We start from the raw sequence: 22,773 nt of genomic DNA on the forward strand, positions 1-22,773 counted from the left end.
TGTTATTTTACAAAGATTTTTCCACTGAGTTATGTGTTAAACTTTCTGCTAATTTAGTTGTCTGATATTGGACTTGACTTAGGCAATGATTTGATGTGTTTTCTGTGGCTCAATGTAATGACTGAATTTTTTAAATTTCGCTTTTGAGTAGGGCTCATGTTGTGTTAGTGTACACATTATTTAACTAACTTGTGTTGTTTACTTCGTGGATTTTTATAAATAGACCAACCGCATGTCTTATTAAATATATTGGAAATGGTAAAATATGCAGGGGATTTTTATGGTGGTGGAGATGTCTTCTTCGTGGTGCGCGCACATTTCCCCTTCTGCTGTTATTTAGTGTTTTTCAGTCTGTTGCATGCCTGGAAATCCTTCCTCTTGCTTCTCTGACATTCTGTCTCTAAGCTCACTGCTCCTATTATTTGCAGAAATCTCTTTCTTCTGCTCTGCCCATGTGCTCCTCCCTGCCGTGACCTTTAAGTTTCTGTTCCCGTCCCTCCAGCCTCATGCTGCCCACAAATAAACTAGTTGACTTCTTCTGTGTAGACGTCTTTGAACTATCTTGACACTTTCTCCCAGGCAGAGGCGAAGTGACCCCTTGTTTAAAGGGCAGTGTGGGTTGAAACCCCTTGTTCTGGACTTGACTCTCCATCCAGCTGCGTAACACCTCGCAGCTCTGTGTGCCAGAATGACCTCATCCCCGTGAAATTGTCTATAGTTAATTTCCAAATGTTTCCTAGACCTAAAAACTCTAATTGTCAACCATGTTCTTACTTCTTGTAGTTTTGCCCTGAGCCTCCCAGGTTTCAAACTTAGTTTCTTTCTCTTCTTCCTGTTGCTTCGTGTTTGCTCTCTGGCCAGGTGCTACGTGTCCCACGTGCACGGAGCTTTCTGCCTTCTTAGCACCTGCCCTCATTCCAGCCGCGCTCCCTGTGACTGGACTGATGTCATGCTTGCTTCCCTCTGCCATCTGTGCCTTCTTTGGTCAACTCTTTGTATTCCTACCTGCTTAAATCTTTCAAATCACCCTTTGTATTGCATCAGCTCCAAGTTGAAAAGCATGAAAAAGACTCCCTCCTGCACTGATTTAAAATTAGACTCATTAACTTGGAATTCTGTATACTCTGTAATCCAAAATCCAATTTAGCTTTTTTAGGCTTCATCTTCTGTGCTCTGTCAGACTTTTGTTTTTTCCTTTTAAATAAATATTCTATTCCTTTGCCTCAGAGGTCCCCCCGGGCTCTGAGTCAGTGTTGTGTCCATTGATTACTTGGTTCAGTCTTTGATCGTCTGTGTTTGTGAAGCTTGCTGTGAGACGTCCCTGTGCTTGATTGAGACTGGAACGGCGGGAGCCAGGAGAGGACCAAGACTGGATCCGAGTCCAGGCCTCTTAACTGGAGTCTTGAATAAGCTGCCTAGTCTCTAACTTCCTGCGGGGGCAGAACCTGGATTGAAGTGGTCACTTAATTTAAACTAATATTCCAAAAGTCCCTCTGGAAAACTGGGAGTCTGATAAAATTTTGAGGAAACCCAAATCATTGATTGCAGTTCACAGTCTTTCCACAAAATACCAACTCGTCTTTTTTAACACATAACTTCAGGTGTTAATGTTTCTTGCTTTTGAGTCGGAGATGTTCTGGTGCCGCCCCTGCGAGGGGGTGGTGGCATGCCCCCACCGTCTGGAGACGCAGATGTGATCCCCGCCCGAGGGACTTACTAGCCTGAACGCTCTGAGTGGCTGTTTCCTTATCTGGACATTCGGGGAAATTACCTCTTTCTTGCTAATACAGTTGTCCAGAAGCTTTAATGTCCTTACCACGGGGGTTAACAGCTTATGCTCTTGACCCAGAAAAAGATTTTTGTTGCCCTTAGCTCTCTGATGTGATCACGTTGATTTGTCTCTTAAAAAATGTCCTTTTTTGTAAAATGGTAGATAGTAGAACTCACCTCATAGACTTTAGTAAAATAATGTAGCTCACTATTTAATGAATGTTTTTTAAATGATATAAGGTGCTATTTATTCAAAATCTAATATAAAATTGACTGTGGCTCTGCCTCCTGCCCCACCCCAGTGGTTTCTCTAAAGGTTCAGCAGACGTGTTCTATCGTTAGGTGCTCACCTTGCTGCTTCTCCTTACTTGTGAGACCTTGTGGGACAGAATCGTAAGCAAATTACATTTAGACAACAGTCTGTTCTATGTTCAGACATTGTAGATTATTATTTTTATTTGAAACAAATTTACAGTATTTAGTCCGTGTTCTCTTTGTGGTTTTCACATGAGGTAGGTGGCTGTTCTTTCATACACGTATGGTTAAAACCCTTTGATAATTAAAAACACTGTAGCCAGGATATACAGCCAGCCTATCTTTCTGGTTGTACTGGAACTGTAAACACTTCCTGTAAGATGTTTCTTAATATCTTACTAAAAAGTACCCCCCCCCCCCGGCTACGCATCTTTCCTGTACGTACAACAGATTTTTATTTACTTGTAAGCATTTTTATTTATTTGTGGCTGTAATGCATCTCATCTGGGTTGATCTTTTATTTAAATTTAAAGAGGTATCCAGATGAAGTAAACATAACCAGAGCCTCATTTCATGAATATATTCCAGTTAGCAGCCCATAAGACACATAAAAGTTTGCTCTCCCCCCTTCTGAGATTTCCTGTTTCTTTTTCTCCTCATTCAAACTCGTAGTCTTTCTCAGGTTCTGCGCTGTAAATACTTTTGGCCCTGAAACACAAAGGAATTAGTTTTATGGTATTTCCTATTTCAAGTCCGCTTAGAATCTTTACTAATTAGGTTCCCTGTAGAGGCATTTTACTCTATTCCAAGATGGTACCTTCTAAAGTAAAATTTCCGTGTATGCCCATTGGTTTCTAGAGAATTCATTTACTGTGAGCTCTCTCCCTTAGCCCTTCCAGCCCAGGCCACCTCTCTTCGCTTTGGTGCAGCATCCTGCTTTGCTAGCAGATTTTCATTGGCGTTTGCATGGTTACCATGTGTGTGAAATCATTTAGTTGCAATGTTTCTGCATGGTTTCCCTTGGCTGATAACGTAGAAGGGACCAATTCTTGCTCCCACTCCCCGACCAGTGGCTTGGATCAGAGCTGCTGCTCTGTCCCCTTGCCTGGTCCTTTCATCCCGCTGGCTGGACTCCGGCTCCTGGGCCTTGGGTCCTTCTACCTGGCGGTCTCCTTCCTCCATCCCCACCCTGAGGGGTCTCTTCACCTTCATCTTTATTTTGAAGAATTTATTTGTACACATCTGTCCTTCTCTTCCAGACTTAACTGCTTGAAATGAAGGCAATTGTCTCTCATCTTACTAGGCCCTGAGGGCAGTCTTGTAAGTCACACTGATGTAAACATTTCATGTTAATGGGGGCAGGGGAGTGGGAAGAGGTTCCTCCTTAGTCAGGCTTCTGGGCTTGAAGCTGGGGAGCCGTGGAGGTGCACAGGGGGTGGTGTTGTTGCCTGAGGTTATGTTAGTGGAGTTGCCCTCCTTGCGGGGGCCTTGGTGTCTCTCTCTCTCTCTCTCTCTCTCTCTTTCTCTCTCTCTCTCTCTCTATCTCTCTCATTTTCTCTGGTTGCAGTAGCACGTTCCAGCCCTGCCCCCTCTCCCATCTTCCGTGTGTCACTGCGGGGTATTTCCGTGTTGGGTATCTGTTTCTTCCTTCCCGTGCCGAACTGTTGCCTCCCCACCTCCTAATCTCTACGAGGCCCGATCACTCTCATCCTGCTCCCCAGCATGGCTATGGCTGGGCCTAACCTAGAACTCACTGGGGGCCTCCCTCCTTCTTAATTCTGTGGGCAAGGGGTGCATTTGCAAAGAGGGGCATGCATTTCAACAACAGGAATCTTTAAGCCAGGTTTGTTCTGCGACTGAAAATGTAATTTTGGGGGAGAGGGTAGAGTGCATGCTTAGGCTATCCAAGGCACCGAGTACCTCCATTAAAATAAATAGATAAATAAACCTAACCACACCTTCCGCCCACCAAAATGAAGGGATTGTCTCAGTCCCTTTAAAGAAAAGAAAATATAATGCTAAATTTGCCCCTTTGTTTTAGTTCACTTAAATAATTTTGTAGCATTGACTGTAGGCATCGTTGCTCAATACTGACCAGAGTAATTCCACCCTTGCTCTTGGACACCTCACGAACTCCTGGGTCGGCAGAGGACTGGAACCGTCGTGCGCCCGCGCTGCAGTGGCAGAGGTGGGGAAAGGCACCACGTGAGTGTTACCGTGGATGTGACAGTTGGACGGATACTCTGGGACGCCACCCCAGAATGCCACGGCTGCTTTGGATAATTAGATGGTGTTCACTTTGGTCTTGAGAGGTTGTGGTGGTTCCCTGGTGGAGACAGCTCACAGAAACATGACAATTGGGAGAATTTTTGTTGGTGAGAAATCTGGTGATGGGCGTCTAGTGTCCGTGTGTGGACAAGACGGATGTTAGACTTTACATTGGGTTCAAACACATATTATGCAAAGAAAATGTTGGTGATGGAGAAGAGGGGTCTGGTCTGTCACACTGACTCAAATATACATGTTTCTTTCACCATTAAAGAACACAGAACATGGATTTGAGAAGAGAAAGCCCCATTAATAGGAGGATAGAAGGAATTTCCTAAACCCGTGCTGTTGCAGGGAAGATAAGAAGAGTAAATTTAGTAAATATTAGGAGGTAGAATCCATTGGTCTTGGTAATAATCAAGATGTGATTTTCTGTGATTGAGGCATTAAAAGTGGCTCACAGCAATTCCAGAAGAACGAAGGGACGGGCCCCCGATTTCCAGGGTGTTGAATACATGGGAGGTATGAAACGTGAAAAACTGAGAGAAACAGGAGGAAGGTGCTTTGTTTTTGAACGATGGGCAGGGTTGTTGCCTAGGTGTATTCTGACATGAGGAAGTCACTGCTCGTTGGGAAAGCGCTGTTTGCTTAAAATTTAAAGTTAAAGGGAACCCTGATTACCTCGCGTTAATAAGCCAAATTTCATCATCCTTCATATTTGGTTAGTTCCTTCTGGAGCCTTTCAAAAGCCCTTCTGGTTTCTACTGACCTAAATGGGTTTGTGTTACTGGAATATATCTAGTTCTATTTCTTCGAGCAGATGACTGTGAATATATTAAATAACACTGGGCCGGATTCTTATTCCCAGGGATTCTAACTATGAAACTCTGTGTTCATGCTAAGAAACTTGCGGTGTTTGGTGGAAAGGATGACGTGGCTATTTGTTGTTCGCCCGGCATGCGTCGCTCTGCGTAATGAAGCTCTTTGCCATCAAATGTTAGCTTCCTTCTTCTGTTGTTTTTCCACTCTTAGGGAAGATGCTAATGTGTACGTCACTGCGTCTGATGGTCTGTAACACTTCAGATACAGAAATACATGTGGGCTTCAGTATAAGAGGTAATTTAAGAGTTAATCTTCAGTGTGTGGTGAGTTGCTTTTTGCTAAAATAATATTACTTAGGGACTTCTTGTGAATAAGAAAATAAAAACTGGGCCAAGAGTTTCACGGTTCTTTTCAGTTTCACTTGGGATTATAAATTTGCCAGGTTGTTCGTATTTGAACTGTAATAACAATTCTATGAATTAAAAAAAATTCATTGGGATTTTAAGGTGGTCTGGAAAACTGGGGTGATTATTACATAATTTAATGCCTTAATACTTCAGTTCTCATAGAAACAATTTTAATAACAAAACATAGGCCGGCTTTTTTTTTTTCTTTGACCCCAAGAGTCAGTGTGTGTGTGTGTATGTGCCTCTATGTTGTATTTAGTTAGGGTAATTTTTGTTTAATAATGATAACAAGATACACCATTTCTTGAATTTTACTGTGCTAAACTTTTCTTTTTAAACTAAGAGTGTGTTCATTTTATTTATTTTTCATTGAGAAATAATTGGCATATGACGCTGCATAAGTTTAACTTGTGCAAAGTGCTGACTTGACACATTTATGTTCGGCGGCCCGGTTACCACTGTGGTGTTAAGTCAGTGCCTTGCACGCAGTGCGTGTCACGCAGTCACCTTTTCTTTTTTTGTGGTGAGAACAATTAAGATATAATTTCTTAGCAACTTTCATGTTTATAATACAGTTTTTTTGACTGTACTCAGTCTGCTTTAACCCCCAGGGCTAAGCTCTTACTTTGTGTTGTCCTTATACAAGACCAATGAGTTTAGCATTATTATCCCCATTTCCTGGATGAGAAACGAGCCTTGAAAGTCCTGTGACTTGCTGAAAGTCCCACAGGGAGCAGGGCAATTTGCATTCAAGTCTAGGTCCTCCTAGATCTGAAGTCCATGCCATGATCTCGTTTACTATAACCACATGGACAAAGGAAGCTTCTCTGCTGATGGAGGTTACCAGGGCTGGGATGGGCGGCCCTGGGTGAGTTTTGGGAAGTCTGAGATTTGTTCCTCAACTGCACAGGCTTTCTTAAGTCCTTTCCTCTGGTCCTCTGCCTGGAAGGCTCTCCCAGGCTTGCTTAACTGTCTCGGTCCTTCAAATCCGTGCTCAGCTCTCACCTTCTCACCGAGACCTTCCCTAGCCCCGGGGACAACTCTCGGTTGCTCCTTTCCCCACCTCCTTCATTCCCACTTGCCCTGACTGCAGCCTGGTTTTAACAGCACTTTCTTAAATACATATAATTTGCTAATTTATTGTAAATTTTCGGTTCCTGCCTGTTAGCACGTAAGCTTCAGGAGGGCAGCAGTATTGCCTGCTGTGTTCCCTCCTTTGTCCCCGGTGCCTGGGACAGTGCCTGGCCCATCAGAAGCATCCAGTCATTGAACAAGTAAGTGGCCAGAGGGGTGAGACCTCCCTGGATTCATAAGGAAGAGACTTTAAAAAATGTATGAGCTTGTCCCCAGGAAAAGGACCCATGGTTTTGTCAGGTTCTCACTTGATTAGATCACACCCAGCATCCACCCCAAGGCGTGGTGATTCGCATGCTCATTAATTGAATTTAAAAAACACAGAAACAAAAACATTAACTTGAAAAGATACCTGAGCCCCCGTGTTCATTGAAGCATCGTTTAGAGTAGCTGAGACCATGGAAACAGATGAAGTGTTCATGATAGGTGACTGTATACAGATGTGTGTGTGCACACCACACACACACATGCCCGCACACAATGGAGTATTGTTCAGCCATTTAAAGAAGGAAATCTCGACATTTGCAACCACATGAATGTACCTTGTGGGTGTTATGCTAAGTGAAATCTGTCAAACAGAGAAAGACCAATACCACTTTCCAAAAGTGAATTTGACTAAATACATCTTTGATTTCAAAACTGGACTGATGGGAGTGTTACCTACAGAGCAATGTTTGCATGGGGATAAGTATGTTAATTGTGATGGTTGTAAACAATACTAGAAACAAGCTACTGTTGTCTGTTAACGACGGAGTAGCTTTTTCAGTCATTATGTGTTTGTGCTGTGGGGGCCGCTTCAGCCATTAAACTAATTGAGGTAAAAATATCCGTGTAAGTATTGGAAGATTCCCATGACATGTTAAGTTTTACGGAGAAAACATAACATGTTACAATGAAAACATACTACATGTTTTATTGAACACACAGTATGTTCAATAAAAATTATACCTGAGGGTACAGGCACACCCTGGACGCACAGTGACAGAGAGGAAGTTGGAGGACTCTTTTCCAAAGTCTAAAGAGGGACTTGGACTGCAGAGATGACAGGGGGCCTCCATGTTTTAGTGTGTGCGCTCCAGCACCAGTGTGGTCCTTTATGAGAAGACGTGAGGATGGGGAAACACCCCCTATGATGTTGACAGAGACTAAAGAGACAAGCACGCTCCAGAGCGGAGGTGGGTTGGCTTCCCTTGATTCAGGTGACATTTCTTTCTGCTCCCTCTTCCCAGTTCTTCCCTCAACACTCAACATCTTCTTTAAAATTTACTTGGTGATCAATTTTAAATTAATGTTTCAATATTTAAAAATCACCCTTTTAAAAATATTCAGGTTTATAAATGCACAGTGTCTTTTATTAAAATGTTAAGTGCATTCCCAGAGGACAGGATTGGGACCACCTGCCCTCTGCAAATGGAACAGGAACAGATTAAGTGTCCTTGTGTCCAGGGCCGTGATTCGAGGGTCGTCACTCCGTAAACACTGGTAAATTAAAGATTTCTAAACCGATAAATCATGGATGTTTAAATGGACCGCTGATTTATTTGCTCTCATTTATGAGACAAAAGGTTAAGTCCAGGGGAACAGCAGTCACTTCCCGTTCACCCCGGGAACGTGGAGAATGTCCAAATTGAAGCGCGGGTGATCACCAACCGCGGTGCTTTACTGTCTTGAAGATTTCATGATAAACATCTAAAAATTTCCTTGTTAAATCTCAAAATTTATCGCTCATCCATCCAGCACGTAGAGTTACGCTTCTCAGGGAGGGGTTAGTGCATCGAGATCTTTGACAATGTGCAATTGTGACATGGATTTACTTTCACAGACATGAGAGACACCTTTGTAAGTATGCGTTTACTACACAGAGTTATACATTCTCTAAATTTGATTTTAGTCTCACCTTGCTGCTTTTCCCCCCACATTTTTGGAAACCAGACCCTTTCTGGGTTGGTCCTTGGTCCTTTCCCTCTGTGGAAACATTCATAAAACCGCATTGTGATCTGTCAAACCGAGGGTGTTTTCATTTGTACTACATGGGAAAGCACTGGTGAAATCTCACCGCATAAATTTCTCATCTTTTGTAGTTTTACCTCAACTTCTCCTCCTCCCTCTCCCCTTTTTCTGGGGGTGGGGGGAAGGGAAGTTGAAAACATCAGCAAAGCTGAACAGAAATAAGTGCATCTGGTAACTGAAAACCATCAAGGTGTACACTCATCATTTTCTTAGGAAAATTTTCTCCAAACTGAAAGTAAGCCTAGACAATTGGATTCCATTTTCTGTTTTTAAAAATAATTCATTATCCTCAGGTCACCTTTAAGAATATCTACGGTAACCTCATGTCAGTGGTTTAAAAATGAGATACACGAGAGAGAAGACAATGGTAGCAATTAAGTGACTTTCGGGGGTGGGCGCGTTGAGTGTGTTTATTCAGGTTTCTGGAGGTTGGAAATTTTTCCGAAAAACGTGGGGAAAGGGGAGTTGCGTGTAATCCAGATTCTTGTCATTTTCTCTAAGACAGCGGAGTAAGTTCAGTCTTGTCTGACCGTGGTCATTGTGGCTCAGGAAGTAAAAATCGTTTCACAGCCTCAGCCCAGCCATCTTGACGTGAGGAGCATAAGGTCGCAGAGCTCCGGTGCGGGTCACCTGCAGCCACTCCAGTTCGTTCACAGCCGCATGCTCTGTTTGCAGTGAGCCACGCACAGCTTCAGATGAGGAGGGTCCTCTGCTGTTGGCGTCGTGGGGGCAGTTGTTAGAAATGTGTTGGTTGTTCCTGACTTACGATGGTTCGATGTGCATCCGTCAGGAACCTCACTTGGAACTTTGAAGTTGGGTCTCTTCCTGGGCTGGTGGTGTGGGTCTGAGTTCTCTCTCGTGACGCTGGGCAGGGAGGGGCCAGGAGTTGCAGCCCGCGGTCAGCCCTGCGATCGCAGGCTGAGCAGCCGGGGTCTGACAGCCTCTCTGCTCTTCACTCCAGCACAGCGGTCAGTAAATAACGTGAGATGTCCCACACTTTATTATAAAACAGGCATTGTGTTAGCCCCAACTGTGGGCTAATGTCAGTGTTCTGAGCTCACTGAAGGCAGGCCAGGCTGAGCTGTGATGTTCAGTAGGTTAGGTGTATTAGATGCGTTTTCGACTTACGTTTTTGACTTTCTGTGGGTTTATTGGGACATAACCCCATCGTAAGTCGAGGAGATCGCTAATTCATTTGTCAGTTGGAATTTACGTCTTTACCCCGGTAACCATAAGTTTGTTCTCTCTGTCTGTAAGTCTGTTTCTGTTTTGTAGATAAGTTCATTTGTGTCTTTTTTTTTTTTAAGAAATCTTGAATTCAAATAGAATAGCAGTGTGACTTCCCACTGGTCAGATTAGCTACGGGGCGTGTGTGGTTGTGAGTGTGTGTGTGAATGTGTGAGCGAGTGTGTTTGAGAGTGTGTGTGTGTATGAGTGTGAGTCAGTGTGTTAGTGTGTTTGAGTGTGTGTGTGAGTGAGTGTGTGTGAGAGTGTGACAGGGCAGCCAGTCAAGGACTGAGAGGGTTTAGGATTTCATCCTAGCTGCAGCTAACAAGCCAGCCTTCCGAGGACCCGTGGACTCTGGCGGGAAGACAGGGGACCCCTGGGTCAGAGAGGAAAGACCGTTGCTTTCAGCACCGCGTCAGCCCGTTCAGCTGAGCAGTTCAGCCCCCGACCCCTGGACCATGGCAGCGTCGCCCAGGGGCCCAGTTGGAGGCTGTGTGATCTGTGGGTTGTTGTGGGAGAGGAGCGCTCGGGTAGGAGACCTGGGTCTTTGTGTTGGGTGGTAAGGGTGCCTGCCCTGTGCCTGAGAGAGATCCTGTCTCTCCTCAAGGCAAGTATGGATGGAAGAGTCTGATGGAGAGTGTTTCCCAAGACAGACAAGGAAAGCCATGAAATGGGTGGTTTGATATGAGGCCAGCAGTGATACCGAGTGGTTTGGTCCTTTTAGAAAGTAATCTGGAACTAAGTACCTTTAAAGTGATCATGTTGGGGGGAGTGTATAACTCAAGTGACAGAGTGCATATTTGGCATGCATGAGGTCCTGGGTTCAATCCCCAGTACCTCCTCTAAAAATAAATACATAAATAAGGCTAATTACCTCCCCTTCCCCCCACAAAAAACCTCAAAAAACATCAAAAAAAATAATGATCATGTCTTTTGAAACATTTTTGTTCTTTCTTCACAGAAAATAATCCTAAATAATGAAGTGTTTTTATTTAGAAATCCATAATTCTGGAGTTTAAAAATGTCCCATGCATGATAAGTGAGTTGATGAAATACTAAATTATTAAAAATGGTTTCTGAAAAATTTGGAATGATACATTCACTAAAATGTATTTTATTACTATTACTGTGTGAAATTGAAAATTTATATGATTAAAAAAAATGGAGGAAAATATCAAAAGTAAGGTGAAAAAGGCAGAAGTCACCTTGCATCAGTGCTCAGCTATCTCAGAAAGCACGGCGTATTTCAGTCACTCTGACCGAACTTCTGTTCCATGTAAGGTAGAAGACAATTATTTTTAAAACCAAATGACATATCACACGTGAAGTTTTAGTTTTATTTACGTAGTAGGCAGTTTTCCACGTATTTGATGTTAATTAACTCATTTGGTCCTCACAGAAACTCAGTAGATTCCCAGTTTATAAAATGGGTTCACTAAGATGGAGACGTTACGTAACTGTCCAGAACCATTCTGTGCGGCAATTCTGCTTTTGACCACTAGGCTAAGGCACCGCACCAACTATAACGCGTATTTATTAGTTTGAATTAGTGTGTCTGTTTAATCTCTTAATTTTTGTTTGGCATGTGCGTCACGTTCCAGGCTAAGGACAATGCAGTACACGGCTAATTAGGTTTATTAATGTTAGCCTCTACATTTATTATAAACTTTCGAACTGCGATTTAAAATTGAGCACTCGGAATGATCGTCACTGCCGTGTGCCTAGTGTCAAATGTACAGCAGGCTTCGTTTTGTTTGCGAGAATTCAGTCTCTTGATGCCCAGGATATCTGCCCACTTGCTTTTGCTTCATCAAATTTAACTAGAAAATTGAGTGAAAATGAGATTTTTTTTTTTTTGGAAGCTACTTCATCCAAGACATTTACTGGTTTCAAGTAAGTTAATGACTGATTTGCATTTGTGAAATTACAGGATTGCCCTGGAAAGTCGTAAACTGACACGGGCTCTAATTGGCGTTTACACGAGTGGGTTCCGTTACAGGACCACGTGCTGCTCTGTGCCTGTTTATTAACCATTTGAATAATGAGGTGTAGAATTTTGGGAACTGTAGAAGGGTTTTTAATAAGCCCTTCAAAATTAATAATGCTGAAATATGTATTTATCATCAAGGAAAAGGGGTAAAAAATCCATCCATCTTGGTTCCCGGGGGGAGCCTCGGGGGTCTTCATGGACGCAGTGCCCAGCGGTGAACTTGCTGTGCTGTGACTCTTTTTCACTCTTAGCGCCACTTTCTTTGGTTCTGTTTGACTGAAACATCTTTTTTTGTTTTGTTTTGTCTTTTGGTTTGCTTGTTTTTTGTTTTCGGTGGGAGGTGACTAGTTTTATTTATTCATTTTATTTTTGAGTGGAGGCACTGGGGCTTGAACCCAGAACCTTGTGCTTGCTAAGCACGCACTCTGCCCCTGAGCCGCGCCCTTCCCCTGAGCTGTGCCCTCCCCCAGAAATGTCTTCTCATGTGTGTGGTGTGGCATCTTCCCATCTTTTTTCTCTTCTCGAACTTTTCTGCCATCAAGATACGACACCGAAACGCTGATTTAAAGAAAAAAATCTGCTGAAGTTCTAGGGCTGATTCAGTACAACGTACGTCAGGACCAGTGAACGATCCCATCTTCTGTCCCTCCTTCTAATGTTTATTTTCTTACTAGTTTCTTGATTCTTCAAAAAGTCACTTTTCAGAGAAATTACAATGTTAGGGGTATTATGCAATACAAAATTAGTGAAAGTGTAAGGTTTAAGGAATAAAAAAAACCCTTTATTTCTAGAAGGGTTCATGCTCATTGTAAAATACTTAACCCTAGAAAGAGACACGGTAAACACCGATTGTAATCCGGCCGCCCTGATTTCCTGACGTCCGTTGTTTGTTTCTCCTGAAGTGAAAATCCACACACAAAAATCGTTTAATAGTGATTCTCAGTCTGCATGAAAGTACATGTATTGTATGTTCCGAATTCCGTATTTTTTTTACAACATAAATTTTACATTTCCTTTTCTCACAGACCCTGGCTCTGGCTGACTAGGGTCACGTCCAGTATTTAACAGTGCTGGGTCGCTCTTTCCTGAGTAAAATGGAGTGAAAACGTGGTGGAGCGGAAGAGCCCCGGCCACCGTGCAGTTCGCACACTCCCAGACCTGCTGCTGCAGAGAGATCCGAAATCTTTTCTAAGCCTCGTTTCCTCATAATAAGAATCTCAGCCTTGTTGTGAGGATGAAATGAAAGACTGCATATGCAGTTAGTGGCGCATTATGGATGTTCAGTAAGATTGGTTCTTTCTCTTTTTTCTGAAAATTTGCCTGTGGTGCCATCCACGGGTCCACCCTTGCAAACTTATGAGGTAGAGAAGGTTGGTTTCCTTCATTCTGATTAAGAAGCGGGGCCGGGGAGGTGAGTAAGACGTGGTGGGTAAGACGTGGTGGTCACGCATGGCAGCTCTGCACGTGCTGGGCGGGTCCAGATGCTTCCAGACGCAACTTCAGGCGGTGTGGTTGGTAAACTTCATCTGCAGATATTTTGCATGTCAGCAACATCACTTGCTTCTCCAAACTATGTTGTGCTCAAAGAGTTGGGAACTTGTCATGTGGTTGCATTTGGAAAAATGACTTGTACAACCTTAATTCATAGAAAAAATCCCTTACGTTTTGTCTGTTGGTCTGTATTTAAGGGTTGCACTGTTAAGGATTAAGTTGAGGCTGTACTGAGGACTGGAGAAGTGGATTCTTTAGTAATTGGCGCATCACGAGTCCTCTATATTCTAGCAATTATTTTGTCTTTTATTTTAAAATTGTAAAATTAAAAAACTTCGGGTTTCTTGCCTTTTTACGAAGTGATTCGCATTTACCGGTAGCAAGAAATAACATGTTTAGATTTTTAATTTTTTTATTGAGTTAAATAAAACTTTCAAAGTATTTTAGTTTCTACACTAACAAATCAGTTATTATTTTGAAATCATTTTAAAGCCAAGGAGAAATTGATTTTTTGAATGAAAATAGTTATCAATTTTTTTTAATATAGGGTCTTCTAACTCACCACTGAGATAAATGTTGTTTACTTACCCATGTGTTGCTTATTTCACCCCCAAAATAAATCATTTAAAAATGTCACCTCAATAAGGATTGAAGTGTTGTTGTTAGAAAGGCAAGACTGGTCAGATTATAGAATCAGTACATTTCAATAATCCATAAATCAGACTCTTTTTTCAGAAATGTTCCAAAGAAAACCAGTGGGTGTCAGTCTGGTGAAGAAGCCACACCTGAAACAGATTGATTACGCTGATTAGAATCCTGTCACCTACTGGGTGCCCTCAGCCATGGTGTGTGGGGGGAGCTGAGCTGTGTAGAGGCAGGTTCTCCATGCAGAACAAGTGGCCTCAGTATTGCTGATGTGGAGAGAGGTACTCACGTGGTCTGGCGTCTGGGACCACGTGGGTAGGAGACGTGGGACGCTGGAGTCGGCTGTTGAGTTCAGTGGTCTCAGGAAATTCTCTGTGTCAGGCTTCCTTCATGTGTTGTGGAGCCTGGGAGAAAGGGAAGCAGGGAGTGAAGGAGATTCCTGCGCATGACTGCGTGTTGAACTAGATGTCAGACACGAAGGCTCCCCTGTGCCTGACCCTTGAGTGATCCACGAGACGCCCACTCACGTCTTGGAACTTGACTTCGAGGTTCCACTCGGCATGTCACAGGTGCATGATACCCAGTGTTTGCTGTTCTCTGTGGTTGTAGAGCTTCATAAATCAGCACCAGCTGTTCTTCTGAAGACCCGTCTCCTGCCCGGGGTTGTGTGGCGTCATGGTGTGTATGTTTCAAGACAGGAAATGTTTCATTTCTGTGATAAATGGAAATTTCATGGACTGTGTTCAGTGCTGTGTTTGCCGTTCCATTTGATCAGTATTAGCTTGAGATGAAAATGGCAGACATTCGGCTCAGGGGACTCAGCTCACGGGCACTGTCCGGTATTGCAGGTCCTGAGTAATTCTTCATTTCATACAGAATTACTTGGCCCTGGTTCTGGGTTCTGGGGAGCGAACTTATGTTATAGGGAACTGCATTGCCTTTACAAGTGTAACAGCTGTTAGCTTCCCTCTGTGATACAAGAAGATCTTCATATTTTACAAAGTCTTGTTTATTATCTCATGTTGTCTGTCCTTAAGAATATTTGAATTCTTTTTTTATAAATTTTTTTTTACTGTAGAAGAATATAATGACCTTGAAGTAGAGATACATCACACATCTCCTGATTTTATTTCCTTCGAGGTGGCCACAGATTTATCATTTTCAGCTGCCTCTTCCCAGATGTTCTCAGTTGTTTTCCATACACGACGGGAAATGACTTCTCCCTGGCGATTTGGCCAATTAATCAAGCTGTGGCAGCATTAACACAGAGCCTTCTGGAATCCTATTTGTGATACTCCGGGGACTTGGAAACAGATTCCCCCTGGGATTATTTCCCACCAAATGTGATACCCCCCAAACGTGGCTTAATTCATGCTGTCAACTTTCAAATAAATATTTTCTCTGAGATACTTTAGCTCACTAATAGTTAGTGTCTCTCATTAGGGTCAGAAAAACTTGGAGACCTTCTGAAAAGGTGAAAAAGATCATTTAGTTGAGCATCGTGTAGCAATATAATTGGACCAATTACATTATTTTAGTGGTAAGAATAATAATAAAAACACTTGAGGAAAAATATTGTAAATTTGTTGAACAGGGTATCATCGGAACTTTCATTTCCTTTCTTGCTTCCTAAACGTAAAAATCAAAGATAGGGGTGCAGATTTATTAAGTTTTTGATAAAAGTATTTTAGAATGATTAAACTACTTCTGAAAATCGCCGAGTTTGAATGTAGATTTTTACTGATCGCTTTCTGGGCGAAGTGTTATTATGTTCTGTGAAGCAGACAGTGTGCTTTTATTGTCTCTGTGTTGTAAACAAACCAGTTATAAAGTTTGTCCTCTTATATGATGAGTGAAGGACATAGGATCCAATTCAAATTTTAAGTGTTCTAATTACAAATCATGTACCGGTTTGCAGCGGCATCCATGTAGCTTTTTGGATATAAAAAAATCTGTGAGTTAGAGTTCCCTTTCTGCATGAGAATTTAAAAACTTGGGTGTTTTTTTTTTTTGAGGGGGGTGTGCCTTTTTCTGGAAACCTGATAAAAGTTTCTGTAAACTATCTTTGTGTGGTGATTCAATTATTTTGATTGGCAAATTGCATCTGGGCTTGGACAGCTGTGAACATCTAGCCCGGTGGTGGTTCAGGAGAGGCACTGGCTGACTGGGGCGGGGCAGGGGCTTGTGCACCCGGGGGCACTGGCGGGCAGCCCCCATGTGTCTCCTTCCCTGCACCTGAGCTGTCGTCTGGGGGACCCATGAGAAGAGACCCCGGGCAGCTCTGGGGAGACTCAGCGTGTCCAAAAGTTTTTTTCAGTTTTCACACTTGATTTTGTTGTTTGGCTGGGCATATTTTTCTGCATTGAAAATTAATTTTTTCCTTGATGTAGAAGGTATGACTCTCTTATCTCGTAGAATTTAATGCTACTATTCAGAAGACATTGTTACCACAGAACAGTTGCTCACGATGTTCCTAGTTTTAGTTTGCTAGTGAGCATATGGATGCTACCACTTGGCAATGCTCTGATTAAACAGTTCTTGGGAGGCAGTTCTCATGGTTCTGTGGCATTTTTGTGCATTTTGAGAACAAAGGCCTTTGTTCTGGGCTCTCCGTTCAGTGGTGGGTGTGCAGCAGCCTTGGCAGGATGGTGTCTCCCTCCAGAGCAGTGAGGGACCTGCTGGCTGACTGTCTACAAGACTTGAGGTCCCTGCGCCCCAGGTTCCTGGTGTGGGCCAGTGTTGCCTGGGCCTCTTCACGTCCCCTGTGGGGGTTTTAGCTTAGGAGTCAGTGCACGAAAGGGCGGTGCTCTGGCCAGTGCTGCTGCTGTCATGAACTGTCCCAAGTCTCTGACCCAGGAGTCTCCCTTCCACCCCTCATGGAAAACATCACTTTGGGGGTTCTTGTTTACCCTCTAAGAGTGAATCTGAGGCAGGTTCAGGATGCTGGTTAACTTTTGAAATTCATTACTTGCTGGTGCTTAGAAGAGATAGATGACTGCGAGGTGCACGGTGGGCACTCTGGACGCAGGACCATCAGTCTTCAGGAGCTTGGCCCGTGTGCTGCACCACCACCGAGGACACACAAAGCCTGTCTGAACCCACAGGAAAACTGGGCGCCTTAGATTCCCAGTGGGAAGGTCAGTTGGGAATCAGCAGCTGCTCTGCTTTGCCTTCCTGCTGCTTTGATAATTTAAAATACAGTTTGATGTTGTGTGTGGAACCTGTACCCTTTGCTTATCACTTTTTGGATTGATGTCTCTGTTGATGCCATATACGTTTCTACTATGAATCTGTCAAATACATGGTTAAAAATATAAAATTTTTCTCTAACGGTGGAGTGTTGTGTTGGTAGTTTAGTAAGTTCGCATGTGAACTCACTGTTACCAAATTTATACAGTAGGAGTGGTAAACCTAACAGGCTGTGTGTGTACATAAATCATACATATGAACTTCCAAGATATAGATTAAATAAATTTTATTTAGTTGTATTTGGAAACATATTACCCCAGAGATTCCTGGGGTGATTTTGTTTCCATTCACAAAATATTTGTGGGGTACCTGCTAGGCACCAGGTACCGAGGTGACGCACACGTGAGCCTCTTTGCCACTGTCTCTGGAGATTCTGTGGCTTTTCTGCATATTCCCATTAGATTCCCAAGACCATTGATACCATCAGGCATTCAAATGATCCTGCAAAGCCAGCTTTACTAGTGAAAAGACAGTAGCCAGGACTGTAAGGTCAGGCATACTCTTGGGTGATATTTCAGTGACTTTTGTGAACCATCACGTCTGTTCCACATGTGCCTTTTGAAGCACCAGCATGCCTACCCGATTTCTGTAAAATGCTGGAATATAATTTTACAAAACACTGGCATTCTACGAGGAAGAGTGCAGTCGGGGCGGTGGGGGCGGGTGCTGTGTTGTTCTTCGTTCCCTTCCCTCTGCTCCGCCCTTTGTGTCAGAGTGAACAGAAGGGTTCTTCGCGGCTGAGATCTCAGTGCCTTTACCTCTAAATGGTCAGTCGATTGGTTTAGGGTAACTTTGTGTGAAATTTCACAGGAGGAAGTATTTAAGCCTAGGACTGTACTGACTCATGCTCATTTTGACAAGCTGTGTTTCTAGGAACTGGGGACTGAAGATTTTGCTGCTCCTTGAGGTTTCTAATGGTCTCGCCTGTTTGGATTCATAAAAATGTTAAACACGCATCCGTAGTAGTGTGCGTCTGTTAATGTGTTAAAACATTGTGGTCACTTCCTAAAACATTCATCAAAAAGAGAAATAAAAATGATAGGCTAAGAAGGTTGACCTAAGTACCAGTTCTAATGTTTTCTTTCCTTATTGCATTGGCATCTTGTTCACCCCGGGAGGCACCAGCTCGGGAGACTGTTGCTTTAAACCTGCAGTTTTTCCCATGCGCTCACCCGCCGTCTCATGCAAGCTCGTTCCCACGGGGGAGAGACCTAGTTAACATGGTCTTGACCCCGCTAGGCTCCAGTTTTACCCAGTCTCCTTCCCTTCACGTCGGAGAGCGAGACCTGACCCAGCGCGTGTTCTCTTTGTGTTGTGCCGTCTCCAGGATGAGGACGGGGCGGAGGAGGACAGCAGCCGTGTGGAGCCCGTGGGACATGCCGACACCGGCGTGGAGAACACACCCAGCTTTTCTCTGGAGTAAGTCCTTATGGTTCCAACTAACTCTGTCACATCCCGGTAGCTTCCCTGATGCCAGCAAATATTCCGGAAGCGCATGGCATTAAGAATGTTTGTGCTTAGTGAAAATGTGCCTTGGTTGCTTCCCAAAGAGTATCCTCCATCTCCTGAGTTAATGATCTCTGAGTAGGTAAGAGCCACAGCATGGAAGTCCACACGCACCTGCCGTGAGCTTCATGCCTTGACAGATACTATTAAGTTACAGCACAAAATAGTATTTGATTGAAAATGTTCGTCATGTTCACAGCACTCTATTTTCATATTGCTTTTTGTATGTCAGTATTTTGGTCTTTTGTTTGTTCTTCAACTTTGCAAAATTATAGACATACTCTACTTAAAAGAACTAGTTGGATCAGGTAGGCATTAGTCAGTATATTTTTTTTGGTTTGGAGAAATAGAATCTCAAGATCTTTGCTGAAAAATTAGAGGTTAGGGAACTTGAACGTGATTTTTAAGTATGAGAGGTCAAAGAAAGGCTTCCATATATTATCACAACTTTACACTTATCTTAAATAGTGGCATGTTTGCATGGGAGGTGTTCTCAGAACTTTGTCAAAGTTACCTTAGAGCAGGGAGGGCAGTCATTCTAAATTATTTTGACTTTGGGTAAAAGTTTGGGGTCCAGATGTTAATATTTAAACTCTTAATTCTGTCTTCTCTTGGTCTTCAAGGGAGTGCTCTGAGAACTTTCTCAGGTAAACAGGCTCCTGAATCAGGTTATGTTTGGCTTCCAGCTGCCAACACTCTAAGAATTTACATTTAAGAAATGCTTGCCCCGTCATGGTTCTTATTAGAAAGAATGTGAAATAAAATTAATATATTAAAGTTACCATGCTATTCTGAGTTGACAAACCAGTCATTAAATAGATGTTCAGATGATATTAAATAAAGTATTTAAATTTGGATTTTATGAAATCCTCTGATAATATATAAAAATTAAATAGCCATTTAAATAATACAATTTTAGTAAATGTTTTGGCAATGTGACAAAATTTTAATTTTGTCCTAATTAGTGTAAGTGATTAAATCTATACTCACATTTTCAATTTTGTTATGACTTATTTGCTATTCTTGTCTTTAATTTTCGTTAGTCTTTGTGTTACACAGTCAGAGCACTCATGCTGTGTAGGAATACCCCAGGTTTTACTTAAGAACTACAGTTGAAGCACTGGCATTTTCCATAGTATGAAAACTGTACCATGACCTTTATCAAGTCCACTGATAATCACTTCACAGTTGTCCAGGTTGCTTCACCTAGACATGTAATTGAAATAATGTTTCCAAACACTGATTTGTAGGTAAGTACTGCTCAGACTTCTGTGCAGTCCTAACACACACAGAAATATTTGCAAAGAAAGTGGAGTCTCTTCTAGGTGGTTCAGAAAACGTACACTCTCCAGCTTACTCCCACCTTCACTACGACTCAGCTGACTGTGCTAATGTTAAAGCACTGTTCTTATGGGGCAGAAGTGACTTTGTGTCACTTCCCGTCAGCAGCTTCATGGCTGGGGCTCCACCGCCAGCACCCTTGGGGTGATGACTGGATTGTCAGTGGGCGTCCCGGGTGCTGCGGCACCCCACGTGCAGGGAGCGCGCTCACGGCAGGGGGGACCACGGGGCAGTGGACGTGAGGGCGGCTGCATCCCATCTGACTGTCACCTCCAGGGGCAGAGCTTTGACCCAGTTGGCTCTTTGGAGGGTCAATGATGTGACCTGTGTGGGACACTGTATAAAAGTGTCACACAGCCGGGACAGCCGAATCTCCCCATCCCTGGCTAGGATGTTGGGGTGGGAGTTTTCAGTGGATGCCCAGAGGTTTGAGCTGCACACAAGAGGGTGGTCCGAGAGCCTCGGTTCTCAGTCATTTTAATGTAGCATTTCTGCTGATTGCTCCCCCATGCCGTCAGACTAGCGTGCAGGTACGTAGCGCTCAGTGTGCCCGCATCACCACGCTCCCCTCCAGACACGTCTGTGTGTTGTGTGTGTGTGTGTGTGTGCGCCCGCTGGCATGTCCCCGTGTCCTGTCTCGTCTGCTGTGCGTCTGTGCTGTTGCAGTCTGTGTGTGGCGTGGCTGCGGTTTGGGTTTGTTTCATCTTCATGCTCCTCATTCATCGTTGTCTCACAGTGACATGGTACAGCTGGTGCACGTCCCCAACGACGGAGGGCCCCTGGGGATCCATGTGGTGCCTTTCAGTGCTCGCGGCGGCAGGTAACGTATCATGCAGGTTTTTCATTGAATCGTAATGTGGAGTGTTTGATCTTCGTTTGTGCTCAGCTATTGGGTGGTGTCACTTTAGCATGTGCTTCATAGAAACATTGCCATCTGGGGACTCCTGCTCCTTCATCCTCACGGATATACCATAATCCAGAAAGCACTTATGAAGATGAAGAAATATGGCCTTTAAATTATCCTAATAATTTTACTGTTCACCCCATCCATGCACACATTTCACTTCTTTGCAAATTGGCGATAAAAGTCAGGACTCCAGCCCGACAGGCAAAGTTAAGGGAGGCTTCAAGCAATTTCCTGAAAACATTGGTTCAGTAAGAATTATCCTGATAACTTAGGTAATGATTCACTTTAAATTTGTTTTAAATGTTGATTCGTCCTTTAATTTTGTACTGTTTCTTTGATGATGGTTGAAATGCTGACAAGTTACATAAGCTACGGATTTATTCCCCACCTTGTGGCTCATAACCCCTGTTAAACCTGCACACTTGGAAGTGCAAACGCTGTGACTTCTTTATAGAACGTGGATCCGTCAAAACACCAGATGTTAAAGGAGCTTCTTTTCTGCTGCTTTTTTTCTGTGAGAGAATTATTGTTTTTCTAAATACATACTTAAATACTCTGAACTGATTCTGCAGCTAATGGTTGAGGAGCGCCCACCATCCACATGTGAAATGTTGCCTCCTTCTGGGGGAGGGGGAAGGAGGATGGGGGATGGGACCCACCCACCCCTCCCCCAGCCGCTCCTTTCACCCATCTGATGAGGCCCCAGTGAGACACATGTATGAACTATTCGGCCTCTTATTTTGAACCACTTCTTTCTTTTATTGTTACACTTTTATCTGTTTACCTTTTTAGGGGGAGGTAGTTAGATTTGTTTGTTTCTTTTTCTTTCTTGCTCTGGGGATTGAACCCAGGACCTCGTGTATCCTAAGCAGGCACTCAGCTACTGACCTATACCCTCCGCCTTCTGTTTACCATTTGTTTTAACTTCCTTTACACCCAGAGTAGGAAGAGGGGTAGCTGGACAGTAGCCTCAGGCCAGTGGATGAGAGCCCAGAACAGTTTCCACTCTTGCTGGGGATTTCAAGCGTCTTGTGTGTTGTGAGGGACAGATGGGGCCCCAGCGACAAGCCTGTGATTAAATTTTCTATTTAATTTTCAAAGTAAGTATTTCAACAGTTGTACCCCCTTCCTGGTACATGTCCTGACCGTGTGAATCCAGGTCTCCTCTCTTTGATAAAGAGCTTTCTGGGAGGTCTGGAGGCTGAAACCTGGGTTACCGAGCTGAATACGGGCCTCAGATGTCAGCGTTACACAACCAGATGTGAGATCCACCTGGAACTTGGGGGGATGATATTCAGAGTTGTGACTGCTTTCACGTTTCTCCTGCTTCTGTGCTTTTTATTATTTTTTTTCAACTCTGGAGAAGCATTGAAATTTCTTCAAAGAACTTTCAGCTAAAGAAACTTATAAGTATTCAAAGTGGCCCTTGCCTTTTAATCCTTTAAAAATGATAATTTTAAATGATCGCAGAAGTTAAATCTTTTTCCCATTTATTTCATGAGGAGAAAAATAAGAGAGGAACAGGATGCGTGGATTACACCTTCTCAACGTTAATGTGCCTTGAGCTGCGTGTGGACGGGACTCAGCACCTATGAGACTCTGTTGTGTGTGGCGCCAGCTTTGAACCAGTGTTTCAGTTACAAACATGTTATTTTCTGTCCTGTATTACACAGTTCCCGCCTCGGTGGGAAAGGATGTTAGGATAAAATAGATAAAAAGCCTAAAGCAAAAAAGACAGTAAGACAGAAAAA

The 22,773-nt window shown here is 43.3% G+C and overlaps 1 protein-coding gene across 16 annotated transcripts in view; it reads left to right on the forward strand.

Annotated features, from left to right (window-relative positions):
• Positions 1 to 22,773, forward strand: part of LOC105099564 (partitioning defective 3 homolog) — a 535,951-nt gene that overhangs the window by 251,619 nt on the left and 261,559 nt on the right. For 13 of the 16 annotated variants that reach the window (XM_064479507.1, XM_064479509.1, XM_064479513.1 and 10 more), the window contains 2 exons: positions 18,596 to 18,687; positions 20,852 to 20,935. In XM_064479507.1, coding sequence (XP_064335577.1) covers positions 18,596 to 18,687; positions 20,852 to 20,935 — 176 coding nt within the window. Of the gene's footprint in view, positions 1 to 18,595; positions 18,688 to 20,633; positions 20,646 to 20,851; positions 20,936 to 22,773 lie in introns of all 16 variants that reach the window. The other 3 variants (XM_064479503.1, XM_064479502.1, XM_064479504.1) reach the window with 3 other exon arrangements.

Source organism: Camelus dromedarius, chromosome 26 (assembly GCF_036321535.1).
Source record: "Camelus dromedarius isolate mCamDro1 chromosome 26, mCamDro1.pat, whole genome shotgun sequence".
In the NCBI taxonomy this organism is placed as follows: Eukaryota; Metazoa; Chordata; class Mammalia; order Artiodactyla; family Camelidae; genus Camelus; species Camelus dromedarius.